Source organism: Salvelinus namaycush, chromosome 34 (assembly GCF_016432855.1).
Source record: "Salvelinus namaycush isolate Seneca chromosome 34, SaNama_1.0, whole genome shotgun sequence".
NCBI classification, from domain to species: Eukaryota; Metazoa; Chordata; class Actinopteri; order Salmoniformes; family Salmonidae; genus Salvelinus; species Salvelinus namaycush.
Genome location: NC_052340.1, coordinates 2,406,494 through 2,418,102, shown reverse-complemented (window position 1 = coordinate 2,418,102; position 11,609 = coordinate 2,406,494). Strand labels below are relative to the sequence as shown.

The following is an 11,609-nucleotide window of genomic DNA, read 5'->3' as shown; positions in this document are numbered from 1 at the left end:
AAAGCTGCCTTTGCTTTCCTAACTGACTGTGTGTATTGGTTCTTGACTACCCTGAAAAGTTGCATTTCGCGGGGACTATTCGAAGCTAGTGCAGTACACCTCAGGGTGTTTTTGTGCTGGTCAAAGGCAGTCAAGTCTGGAGTGAACCAAGGGCTATATCTGTTCTTAGTTCTACATTTTTTGAAAGGGGCATGCTTATTTAAGATGGTGAGGAAAGCACTTTTAAAGAACAATCAGGCATCCTCTACTGACGGGATGAGGTCAATATCCTTTCAGGATACCCAGGCCAGGTCGATTAGAAAGGCCTGCTCGCAGAAGTGTTTTAGGGAGTGATTGACAGTGATGAGGGGTGGTCTTTTGACCGCGGACCCATAACGGACGCACGCAATGAGGCAGTGATCGCTGAGATCCTGGTTGAAAACAGCAGAGGTGTAATGAGAAAACAGGTTGGTCAGGATAATATCTATGAGGGTGCTCATGTTTACGGATTTGGGGTTGTACCTGGTAGGTTCCTTGATAATTTGTGTGAGATTGGGGGCATCTAGTTTAGATTGTAGGACGGCCGGGGTGTTAAGCATATCCCAATTTAGGTCACCTAGCAGTATGAACTCTGACGATAGATGGGGGGCAATCAATTCACATGTCAATCAAATTTATTTATAAAGCCCTTCTTATATCAGCTGATGTCACATATGGTGTCCAGGGCACAGCTGGGAGCTGTGGGGGGTCTATAACAAGCGGCAACAGTGAGGGACTTATTTCTGGAGAGACGGATCTTTAAAAGTAGAAGCTTGAACTGTTTGGGCATAGACCTGGATAGTATGACAGAACTCTGCAGGCTATCTCTACAGTAGATTGCATTTCCGCCCCCTTCAGCAGTTCTGTCTTGACGTAAAATGTTGTAATTGGGGATGGAAATTTCAGAATTTTTGGTGGCCTTCCTAAGCCAGGATTCAGACATGGCTAGGACATCAGGGTTGGCGGAGTGTGCTAAAGCAGTGAATAAAGCAAACTTAGGGAGGAGGCTCCTGATGTTAACATGCATGAATCCAAGGCTTTTACGGTTGCAGAAGTCAACAAATGAGAGCGCCTGGGGACACACAGGGCCTGAGTTAACCTCTACTTCACCAGAGGAACAGAGGAGGACTGGGATGAGGGTACGGCTAAAGGCTATAAGAACTGGCCGTCTAGTGCGTTGGGAACAGAGAATAAAAGGAGCAGATTTCTGGGCGTGGTAGAATAGATTCAGGGCATAGTGTACAGACAAGGGTATGGTAGGGTGCGAGTACAGTGGGGGGTAAACCTAGGCACTGAGTGACAATGGTTTCATCTCTGGAGGCGCCAGTTAAGCTAGGTGCGGTCTCCTCTTGTGTGGGGGGTGAGACAAGGGGGCTATCTGAGGCATGTTGAGCAGGACTAGGGGCTCCGCAGTAAAATAAAACAATGAGAGCTGCCCTAAACAACAGTATACACGGCATATTGACATTAGAGAAAGGCATAAAGCAATCACATGTGTTGATTGGGAGAGCTAAGACAACAACGGGTAAACAGCTAGGACAACAACAACGGGTAAATGGCGATGAATGGGCAGAGTGTCAGTTAGCTACACACAGGGCCTGAGTTCGAGGCTGGGGCCGACAGATAAACAAAATGAAGTATCGTGTTAATGAACAGTCCAGTAGACATCAGCTGTGTAGCCGAGTGATCATAGGGTCCAATGAGCAGCAAAGATGAAACAGGGAGCCGTTCGGTAGTAGATTCCTACGCAAGGCGTGTGGGAGACACGGCGTTCAGGAAGCTAGCAGGTTGGGGCTAGCAGATAGATCAACACCAACATCCACGACACAGAGGCCGGTTGAGAGCACATCGGCCGAATTACGTCAGCAGACCAGTCGTGATGGATCGGCGGGGCTTCGTGTCGACAAAGGGTCCAGGCCAATTGGCAAGAGAGGTATTGTAGTTGGTGTACTTCGTTTGTTAGCCGGGACATGGGCCTAGCTCGAGACTAGCTCGAGGCTAGCTGGTGCATGCTTCTGGAAAAGGGCGTTAGCCACAATAGCCACTCGGTAACAACTAGCTAGCTGCGAAGATCCGGTGTTATAGTCCAGAGCTTGCGGCAGGAATCCGGTGATGTAGTGAAGGAAAAAAGCAGTCCGATATGCTCAGGGCTGATATAGTGCTGTGCAGACTGGCAGGTATTATCCAGGCTATCCGGGCTAAAGCGGCTGGAGTCCAAGCTAAAGATAAAGACCGCTAGCAGTGGCTAACAATGACTAAAAAGCTAGTAGCTTATTAACTTGCTAGCTGCTGATGAAGGTTCCAGTTATAAGGTCTAAAAATTAGCAGATCCATACCACATTGGGTGAGGCGGGTTGCAAGAAGGTATATTTAATTCGAAAAAATGGAAAAAAGAGATTGAAATATAATGAAATGTATACCAAAAAAAAGAAAGAAAAAGACAATATTTACAAGGACGGAAACAAACACGTCTTACTGCTCCGCCATCTTGGTTCATAGTGCCCTGGACCAGAGGTACTAGTCTGGTTACAGTTGACTTCTATATATCACATAGATAGCAGTGCTCCGGGGGAGAGATCACATTTAATGAAACATTAGCAAGATGACCATAGACACTGTAATTTCAATATTCATAAAACACTGTAGTCTCAGAGTATAGGCTCATCAGCAGAGAGAGTCCAATTTAATTGAATGTCCTATATTCCAGCAGTTATGATCCAATTGAATGGGTGGGTCACTTAAGCTCAGTTTATACCTGGTGCTAACATGCGTCCTTTGCCAGATCTTGTCCACATTCGAATTGTGCCCACCTTTTTAGACAGTTGTAGACGATTAGAATATGTATTGTGATCTGAAGTTCCTGACAACCTCTGGAGGTAGGTAGGGATGCATTGTGTATGAATATCTTAGGCGGATCTGGACAGTAAAACGTATTAAATCATCATTATCCCTCCCTCTAAAATCATTGACAGTTGGCACCATTGACTTATCAACATGTGTCTTAAATTATTGTATTGCATACCGGGAGGGACCAGGAAATCTGGTCACAAGGACAAGAGACACATTTTAATATGTGTCTCTTATCATGTGTAGATGCAACAGCTAAAATGTGGGCACAATCAGAATGATGACAAGATCAGGATCAAGGACGTATGTGTTAGCACCAGGTATAAACGGGGCTACAGTGACTAGTCTGGATAGTACTACAACAGCTCAGAGGACCACACAGAAACTGGTCCGGATGTGTTTGGTGGAAGGAGGAGCCTCAGCCTCTATGGGAGTGGGACTCTGGGACAAGGTTGCTCTGGTCAGCTGGTGGTCTGGGTTGAGGAGACCTCCCTCCACTGACTTGTTGTCACTGTAGAGACTGCCGTAGCTCTCTGAGTCCCGAGGTTTTCCTGTGAAACACACACACCTCCCGAGAGTCACCACTGCAGGCTTGAGTGGAAGGCAATGGAGGTAACGAATAGGAGAAATGTAAAAAAAAAAATGGAGGAGCAGTCTTTTACCTGTGACTTAAAGATCATCTTAGAAAAAGATAAAGAATACAAGATACTAAGAATATAATACTTAAATAAAATGTACATATTAAAGGATATCATTCAATAAAAAGAAAGAAAGAACGAATGATCGAATAAAAGCAAGAGGAGGAGGTACCTTTGAGGCTCTTGGCTCTGGCTTGTGGCTGGGGGTCAGTGAGCTGGACTGAGGGCGGCAGGTCGGTCAGGCTGTCTCCATACTCCATGGGCACTGCAGGATTCCTGTCCTCACTCTGCACCCTCTGGATGGCTGTGGGATTATAGAGTACAACAAAGAGGTCTAGCTTTAGAGTGAGGCATTAACAATATAGCACAGCCATGAGAGGGACGCTAGAATGTTTGAAGAAGAAGGTTAGTGTTTGTCTCTGTGGTGATTATGGCTAAATGCGCCATAAATATATCGGGGAACAGAAAACCTGTTGAGATAATGCACACTGAGGCTGAGCTACCTCAAAGAATTAGACACACAATTAAGGTGCAACAAGGTGAGACACACATCTAAGACATTTTCTCAGGTGTACTGTGTATTTTTAGTAGCTGAGAGGCAGACAGACAGGAGAACCTTGTTTACCCGGTCTGTACAGGGCTGCCTCTGTGTTGCAGTCCCGTGCCGACTGGACAGACGCACGGCCCGAGTCGGCCTCCTTAACTGAACGGCCCATGAGCTCGTGCTCCGTGACGGTCAGGTTCCCTTCCAGGAAGTAGGTGGACATCCTGCCCTTCCCCTTCACATCGATCTCCCCTCGCTCCTGGAACATGAAGCCCTTGTCTTTCAGAACCCTGGAGGAGGAAGACATATAAAAACAAGGCCTGTATCCCAAATGGAACCCTTTTCCTTATATAGTGCACTACTTTTGAACAGAGCCCTATGGGCTCAACCAACCAAGCACTCAATTAATAAATCAATCCATCATCCAACCAACTGACCAACCAATCAACCAATCATCAAGCACTTTTGACAACAGTTGATGTAAAAAGGGCTTTCTAAATAAAATTGCTGGCTTGCTTTCTTGATCGACTGCTTGATTGATTTCATTCCCTGCAGTTCAGTCATGTGACATGAGCTGAGGTCTTACAGGTAAACACTGGGGCTGAGGTGGATCTTGTTGGGGAGGCCGTGGCTCTCCATGCGAGACGCTGTGTTTACTGTGTCTCCGAACAGGCAGTACCGAGGCATCTTCTCCCCCACCACACCAGCTAGAACCGGCCCGCTGTGTACACCCACCCGGATCTACAGCAGAGAGGTATTGTTTGTTTTTTTAAATATATTTTGTGTGATATTTCTACTTTATTGAGACAGAAATAGGTGGAAATGAGCATTGAGTAGTGGAAGTATTCGTATCCACACTGGGGGACTTCTACCTTTATGTGCTGTTGGCAGCTGCGTTACCCACTAGACCAGTCTCAGACACGGAGAGAGGTATTGTATTGTGATAATAAACTATCAGGAGAACTGAGAAAGATCAGCTCAAAAAAGAAAGACAGGGGCAGGGAAATACAACCCTTTGGATTTGGATCAATGATGTTACAAAAATATTGGGGAAAGTCAATCCAGCATCCAAACACACCAGCCATCTGTGGGTCTCACCTGGATAGGCCCCCCTGTGATGGGGTTGATGACCTCCCGAGCTGCTATGATCATGCCCAGGGCAAAGTTGGCCACCCTCTCAGCATGGCTGGACACCGGGATGGGCACGCCACCTACCACCATGTAGGCATCACCTATGGTCTCCACCTGATGCAGACACAACCACAGGCAGATTGATATCGATGAGTTAAGTACTGGAATGGCTATCCCAGGCTGCCTGGTCTAGATGGATGAATAGGTGGATATGTAGAATAATTCGCACGATGTTTCAATGATGAATGATAAATGTTTAGCCTATCTGACAAATGTAATGTTTTGTTACCTTGTAAACTGTGTGTACTGTGGTGAGCCGGTCGAACTTGAGGTACATGGAGTTGAGCATGTTGACGATCTGGATGGGCTCACACTCCGAGCAGATGTCGGTGAAGGTGACCACATCACTGAAGAGGATGGTGCACTCCTTGAACTCTCCTTTAGAGCAAACATAACCACAACCGACCATATGGCCATTTCCATAAATATACCACTGTTTCAGTCCTTTAACAATGTCGAGAACAATAGTGAAAACGAATTATTCTGCTTAATACTTACACCACGTGTAGCTGGGCCTGTTGATTCGTATCAATCAATTATGTGTGTGTGCTGTTCATGCTGGAGAGTTTGTCTGTTTGTATCTCTGTATGTCTGTCTGTCATTCTGGCGCTCTGTGTCCGTCTGTCTGCGCCTATGTTTGTTTGTCTGTCTGTCTGTGGTCTGTGCTTCAAAGACAGATGTGTCTGGGAGCCGCTGGCTGTGTCGTGGTGCTGTTTCAATCTGTAATTCATGCCGTCATTAAATATGTAATACACTGCAGCAAGGCAGGGAAATATCCTTCAACCCCCCCCCCCCAATTCCACTCTGTACATCTCTACTGTCTGTTGTGTGTCAGAGCAAGGGAGGCATAGGCTACTGTGTACAGGTATTGGCAAAGGGGGTTTTGGCCCTACTAGGACATTTCACACACCACCAATCCTCTCACCAATTATTTTCTTTTCACTCCTCTTTTTTACTCTCATCTTCTCTACTTTCTTCCCTTCCTCACCTTTTCTCCTCTCCCCACATCTCCTCTCCACTTCTTCCCTCCCCCCACCCCTCCTTTCCTCTCCTCTATTCTACTCTCCCCATCTCTCCTCTCCCTGTGTCATTCACCTGCTTCCACTCTCTTCCCCTCCTTCAGCTGGTTGGCCACATGTTTGGGCAGCATGGCGTACAGCAGGTTCTCCGTCTTGGTCCTCTCCTCCTCCAGATGCTGGGACAGGTGTCGGAGCTCCTCCTTCTTCCTCTCCAGCTGGTTGGAGAGCTCCATCTCGGCCAGCCGCTGCTGGTTGAGCAGGATGAGGTCCCGCGTGACGTCGTGAGGGGCGATGTCAGAGATGTGCATGCTCCGCTCCTCCAGCTCGTGGAGGCTTCGCAGCAAAGGGGAGGCCTGGTACAGCATGCACTGCAGAGACTCCATCCACAACATCTGACCTGGGAACAGGGGAGTAAGGGGTGGAGATAAAGAGAGTGAATGGGGGGAAAGTAAATGGAGGGGGGATGTGTGTGTTTCTGTTAAATGGTTATGGTGGGATAGGTTGCATAAGTGGCATAACTCAATTACAAATAAGCATTCATGTATTTCTTCCTTCCTTCTATTATCCATCCATGCATTCATCCGTTCATCCATCCATTTTTTCATTACTTCCTCCGCTCATTCATCCACTCATTCATTAATTCATCCGTTCGTTCATTAATTCCACCTCTGAGCTCCAGCATGGGTCTATCCCTCCAGGCCTCGGGCATCATGTCCCGTCGCGTCTGCAGGACAAAGTGGCTGTTGATGAACTTCCTGATGCTGGAGATGGTGAAGGTGACCTCGGGGTGGACGATACTGAAGTACTGGTCCAGGTGAATGCTCATGGTCTGCAGCCCGGGGACGATCTTCTGGACGTTCACCCCTGCCTGTCTCACCATCAGCTGCAGGGGTCGGACCAGGGAGCAGAGATTCAGGCTGAGTCCCAAATGTCACCATACTCCCTATATACTGCAGTGCACTACTTCTAACAAGGGTCAATAGGGCTCTGGTCAAAAGCAGTGCACTTCAGCAGCCTTACTCCAGGTATTAAGATTACAATTCATATCTACATAAAGGGCCCGTTTCTGGACACATATTAAGCCCAGTCCTGGACTAAGAAGCACTTCTAATTGAGATTCCCCATTGAGAATGCTTTTAAACCCATGACTAGGCCTAATCTGTGTCTGGGAAACCACCCCAGTGATTATCTGGTATTACTAAACCACGCTGAAAAAGTGGGACGGCACTGTTGTTCATCTGAAGTGCTTTTTCTGATTGACATGATCCAAAATTGCGCTTTGGTTCATTCAACCTATTCTATTCAATTTGTATGAATCAAATAAAGAATTTGACAGATTATGTGATTTTTTTAATTGAATGAAACCTTATAAATTGCTTTCAACACCACATAGCGGTGGCTGCAATGTAGCGGTGGCAGCCTATCAGAAGAGTTGGAGGCATGGCCTACTGGGGGAGTGGCTTTCAGTTTGTTATTTTTGGCCACCTGTGAGAGTGAATGTCATTCCAAGTAATGTTTTTTTTTTAATGATTATATGTTCACTGCCAGCACTGAATCTTAAAGGGAAATGTATAAATTTTTTACTTCATATTCATCATCTCCAGCACCACCCCAACATCAACATATGTGAAAATGGTGCATTTCTATGTTTTGTAGTTAAAAAGATAGAAGGTAAGTGTTTCCAATGACATCATCAACCAATTAGTAGACAATTAACAGGCAATAAGTAGGCAATGCCTCCTCATGATTGGTTAAAATCCCATGATGCACACCGATGACGTTATTGGAAACACTCAACTTCCTATATCTTTTTTCACTACAAAATATAAAATCGTGCCGTTTTCACGATGATGATGAATATGAAGTTGAACAATTTTGACATTTCTCTTTCTATGATATCTATGTAAGTACTGTGACTCTAAAGAGCCTGGAAAGGTTTCAATTGATGAGACGGTCACCATTTGGTTACAATATTGGTAACCAGTTCATGTGAAATTCTTACGGAAAGAAAGTGTTTTGGAGTCATTATTTCATGTTATGGAACCAACTTAATATCTTGATTAACAGGAAACTGATTTAATTGTAACCCAATTGAAGACATTTGGATAGGTAACTCCAAAGTGAAAAATCAACTTGGTACAACATAAAAAAATGGGTTGTAGTCATTTAGTTTGTATTTATGTTATCTATTCGGCTTAAACCAATGGGGAAGAATTTGTAACAGTTGGCATTGAATGATATATTTGGTTTCAACAAATGTCGTTTTTTTTTCAATTAAGAAAACCAAACAAATTGACTAATATATGGAGGGGGGATGTGTGTGTTTCTGTGTTATCTCCCAGATTCCCTCTTGGTATTGAGTACATGCACTGTATTTTTTTAATTTTATATATATATATATATATATATACGTATATATAAAAAAATATACAGTGCATGTACTCAATACCATCTGGGAGATAATACTTTTGTACCTCCTTGTCGAACACTATATGGAAGGGAAAGGCATTGCAAAATGTCTTCAGGTCGATGCAAAGGTTCTTCGGGTAGACTGGCTCAAATCCTCTCAAGAGTTTGCCTATGATTGAAGTAAACATCTATTAATGATAGTAAGGACATCAAGATTAGAGATGTCAAGACAAGCAAGATGGAATAGACGGGCTTTATCGATATCTGAGGCGGACTGAGCCAATCCATTAGAAAAGGAATGATAAGAGATGTTTGGGCTTTACCCTTCCCAAGCTGGACCAGCCCCCTCACAGTCTCCCAGTGGTTCCTACACATGGAAAATCCCCGAGATTGGAGTTTCCTCTGCAATGATTTCTGTATGTCCTGATAGATGGGGCGAGGGACACATTGGAGGAAATTTGTGTTATGGTTAAATTGCATAAAAAGGTTCACTTTTAAACCATATGGAAAAATTGGCTGTGTTGGGTTGGGTTATTGAGATAGTTTTGGGACAATTCTTTGGAGATCCTCAGAGATGGCATCTGCTTGTTTCTGTAGCCTATGTGTGCATCGCAAATAGCACCCTAATACCTAGCCCTGGTCAAAAGTGGTGTACTATCAAGAGAATAGGGTGCCATTTAGGATGCAAGCCACTGATTTGTGGGTCATCTGCTGTCCTGACCCGGGTTTTACCTCCTTGTTTGGGTTCCAGTGCATTGTGTTGGGCCTGGGGCCTCTGGGCAAACATGGCGGCGTCTGTGAGAGCGTGTTACTGCACATTACATTCGAAAACGTCGGTTTCTGAGTGACGAGGAATACTACATGCTCCTTCTTTCCTGTCCTCTCTACTTCCTCTATTTGGTTGACGATTTCCATCGTTATCTCGCTGTTGAAGAAGTCTTTTGCTACAGCTTCAATGATACCTGTGGAAATGGGAAACAGTCGTTTCACTTTTACGCACAAAGCCCCTACTTTTACGCACGCTAAAATCTCACGATATTGAGTGTATTAAGTTGTTTAACACCTTTGTTCTTAACGTCAATAATTTAATCTATCAGCATTCAGCATAATTACCGGGTACAATTTGGCATAGGCCTTGGCGGTCGGAGTAATAGTGAAGAAACATCGTGCCGTCATCGTTCCTCTCCGCTCGAAATGACGGCGCGTTCATCTCCTGCAAGCATATTTCCAAATCATTTGACACCGTTTTTTTCTGTCCAAAATATGACGTGTGTCCATTGTCCACTATTTATAGATCGATTATCATATATAGACCTATATCAATAGAGTAGGCTATTGATTTCTTATATAATATAGGCCTTGACCGAATCATTTGAACCCCCCCCCCCCCCCACACACACACACACACACACACACACACATTATACCTTGTAAGAAAGGGCGAGGTAGCTGTGCAGTGCATCCAGATTCTCGATAAACTCGAACAGGTTCCCTCCCAGAGTCCGTAACATGTGGTCGTATCCAGATCGTTTACAAAAGTCAAAAAAGTATTCCCCAAATTGTCTCAACACCACCTCTGGTTTAACATCTTCAAACAGAAAATAAAGTAGGCCTAATGAATATATAGGTTAATACCAACATGTACGCCTTTACGTAAAACATCACATAAAACACATTTTGTTCTATCATGTAATATTCATAATATGTACTTGTATCATCATCTTGAGTCATGTATTTTGCCTGTCAGCAACAGAGTTTCGATTCCATTTCAAATCAAGCCATGCAGTGCAAGAAATTCACTATTCTAAAATGAATCCTAATTTTTATTTAGCTATTTCTCAATCCATGACTTGAATTATAATTCATGATCTGGAAGTAACCGTGATTGGCATGGACATGTACGCTTTTATAACACCTCTCAGAATATATATTAGCTCCGGTGCAGATCGTTACTGGTCCAGAGCTACATTGATATGATGTCGCAGGTTATTCATCAAATAGTGATAAATTAGCCTACCCAGTAGCTTGCAGGCCGCAGCCACCAGTTGCATGGTGATGTCGTCTTTGTACACTTCATATGTCAAGAATGTATCTTGAACCCCGGCCTCATCTCTGCATATAATTATGATGATGATGATGATGACGATGAGCTCATTTCAGCAGGTTACACATACCATTGATGACCAATAAACAGAAAGCAGTGAATGAATCCATCAATTAGCTAGCATATAGGTTCACGCTGAGGGGCCGGGCTCAATGCTAGCCTTTAACGCCACCTTCTGGAATTACGCAACATATTATTACAATTAATCAATTATCAGGAGATATTCATGTCGTCTAATATGATGTTAGTGAGTTCACTGTTAATTAATAACATTGTTACCTGAGCTTCATCCATGTCTCCTCGCCAAACTTGTCAACAACCAGCGACTTCAAACAGGTGTTGATAAATCCATACTGCAGAGAGAGCATTGCAAATTTAGCAGCATTTTTTATTTTGATGCCATTCATAAAATATAGGCTATATTTATATATGTAAGAGTGACACAGCCTATTAAATCGTCCATGTAGCCTAATAAGCCTAATGAGTAGGCCTACAGGCTGTATACACATTGAGTCATAATTTTCGATCAGTTCAGTCCAGTGACCTATACAACATATGCTTGCCTATACTGTAACATATCAGTTTAGACTATCTATCACTATGAGTTCATTTATGGGTCGACACACAACTTACCATCTCTTTTGGTTTGAATTCTGCCGACACTTTGTTTAAAAACCTTAATTCCCAATGTATCCTTGCACGAACACGACCCCAAGTTGACCACATACTCTAACGCACAACATTATCTCAGTCGACAGCCTGTCTGAATATATTTCATTAAAGTGATATGCCTAGGCCTATATCCTGTATATACACAAAAGCTTCAGCTCCTTATTCCG

At 44.0% G+C, this 11,609-nt stretch overlaps 1 protein-coding gene across 1 annotated transcript; it reads right to left on the bottom strand.

Moving 5' to 3' along the window:
• Positions 1 to 3,231: 3,231 nt before the first annotated feature.
• LOC120029123 (guanylate cyclase soluble subunit beta-2-like) lies at positions 3,232 to 11,138 on the bottom strand. Its single transcript, XM_038974433.1, has 15 exons — positions 11,050 to 11,138; positions 10,684 to 10,778; positions 10,094 to 10,254; positions 9,780 to 9,879; positions 9,489 to 9,628; positions 9,018 to 9,089; positions 8,732 to 8,854; positions 6,924 to 7,140; positions 6,334 to 6,654; positions 5,468 to 5,616; positions 5,146 to 5,292; positions 4,634 to 4,788; positions 4,129 to 4,337; positions 3,676 to 3,807; positions 3,232 to 3,416 (listed from the first exon to the last, which is right to left on the bottom strand). Exons 1-15 carry the CDS (start codon positions 11,136 to 11,138, stop codon positions 3,232 to 3,234), a joined length of 2,295 nt encoding a protein of 764 aa, XP_038830361.1.
• Between the last annotated feature and the right edge of the window lie 471 nt (positions 11,139 to 11,609).